The sequence below is a fragment of the Acanthisitta chloris genome, unplaced genomic scaffold (assembly GCF_000695815.1).
Source record: "Acanthisitta chloris isolate BGI_N310 unplaced genomic scaffold, ASM69581v1 scaffold35446, whole genome shotgun sequence".
In the NCBI taxonomy this organism is placed as follows: domain Eukaryota; kingdom Metazoa; phylum Chordata; class Aves; order Passeriformes; family Acanthisittidae; genus Acanthisitta; species Acanthisitta chloris.
The window spans coordinates 4,223-6,266 of NW_008679282.1; the positions used below are offsets into that span (position 1 = coordinate 4,223).

At 40.3% G+C, this 2,044-nt stretch overlaps 1 protein-coding gene across 1 annotated transcript in view; it reads right to left on the reverse strand.

The window, feature by feature from the left end:
- Positions 1–868, reverse strand: part of LOC103804620 (probable phospholipid-transporting ATPase IH) — a 2,565-nt gene extending 1,697 nt beyond the window's left edge. Inside the window, exon 1 of the mRNA XM_009077234.1 lies at positions 746–868. Coding sequence (XP_009075482.1) covers positions 746–859 — 114 coding nt within the window. The 5' untranslated portion in view covers positions 860–868. The remainder of the gene's footprint in view (positions 1–745) is intronic.
- Positions 869–2,044: the final 1,176 nt, after the last annotated feature.

Sequence of the window (2,044 nt, forward strand, 5' to 3'; positions counted from 1 at the left end):
GAACTCTGTGTTAGGAACTGCAGTGACAGGACAAGGAGTAATGGGTTCAAACTGAAGGAGGGAAAGTCCAGGTTAGAAAATAAAATAATTTTTTCCCTGTGAGGGTGGTGAGACACTGTCCCAGGTTGCCCAGGGAGGCTGTGGTTGCCCCAACCCTGGCAGTGCTCATAGCCAGGTTGGCTGAAGCCTTGAGCAACCTGATCTGGTGAGGAGGTGTCCCTGCCCAGGGCAGGGGGTTGGGACTAGATGATCTGTAAGGTCCTTTCCAACCCTTCAATTCTATGATTCTATGATTAATCTGCACACATACTTTGGTTCAGCATGAAATAGATTTAGAACGTTTATGTAAGAGCTTCTAGCTGGAGTAAGATGCACATTTAAATGCTACTAATTGGGCATCTTCTCACATGGTCTTTTTTAATCTGAATGATTCTATGCTTGCGTGCAAGCACCTTGCAGTGCAGTCACAAATCAGGTCACCATGAAAGCACTGAAGTACAGAAAGTTACTGCATTATCTCTGAAACCTGCAAGGCCACGTGGGACTCAGACCAAAACAAAAATAAGTATGTTTTAAAGCTTTCCATAAAATAATGTGACTTATAGAGAAATGAAGTCAACAGAAATGTAGTGGCACAAATTAGTGTGTCTGCTCACACATATAAGCATAAAGTCACACTGTGATCTGTGTAAAAAATTAACAGCAAACTTTGCCTGAAAAAAGGATATGTAGAACATATACTTACTTTATGACTGGATTCACCATCCAGACTAGCTGTTGTGACAAAACATGTTCCATCTCCTCTACTACTGGATAGAAATATTAAATCACATGGGAATGTTTCATCTTCTTTTACCATTACAATATCTCCAACCTAAGGAAAAAACCCACAAGAAAATAAAATGTAGTTATGCAGCAGAGCAAATTTCAGATTTCAAAGCTAAAACCTAGATTGACACAAATATTTTGAAAACTCACAAGTTTTTATTTACACCAAGATTATACCACAGAAGTAAAGAACTACAAAAGTAACTCCGAGAAACTGAATTATACCTTGTGGAATGACTGAGTCCTACTGTTTATTACCTTTCCTTTGAGAGATAGAGGATATCCTTGTTCAGACACTAAATACAATAAAACATTGCATTAAAACCAGCAGGAGAAGTAAACTACTCTCCTTGGCCCATGAGGATAAGCATCTACCTCCAAATGCTACAATGAGAGATAGCTGAAGCAGCTAAGACTTCCAAGTCTGCTGATGAAAACAGGATACATTTTTAGCAGAATGCGTGACTAGAAGTCCATCCAATTTTTATCCATGTTTAAAGGTGAGCAGTTCATTTTTATTCATGCAAACATCAACCTCCCTACTCCAGCAGGGCCACCCTAGAGCACATAACTCAGGATTGTGTACAGATGGTTCTGGAGTATCTCCAGTGGGGGAGAATCTACAACCTCTCTCTGTTCAGTGCTCAGTGACTGCACAGGAAAGAAGTTCTTCCTTGTGTTCATGTGGAACTTCCTGGGCATCAGTTTTTGCTGTTCCCTCTTGTTTTACTCAGAGGCATTACATTAAAAAGAAGTATATTCAAGGTCTATTCTACATTAAATGCAATAAATGATACATTACCATCACACTACATTTCTGTTTAACTTGTTTTACATGTGAAGTGTAAGAAGGGTGAAGTAAAGCCTGATCCCCAAACCCATTAAGTCACAGTTACTTACTCTTAACTTTCGGCTTTGCTTTCTGACCAGTTTCCCATGTTGTATGAAATGGACAGGGCATTGATTCATGGCATTGTCAGCTTTGTGCCGCAGCCAATCTTCATAACCCTGGAAAACAGTGAAGTGGGATGATGCAGTGATGCACATTTGGCTGTAAAGACACAGAACATCTCTAGCTTGCAAGAAAAGTTTAAAAAATTATCCTTCATATCTGACCATCAGTGCCCCCTCCTAGCCTCTTGGCCACCCTGAACCTGCTGGTCTGCTGTGGGGAAAGGTTGGAGAAAAAGCCTTAGAATCATAGAATCATCAAGGT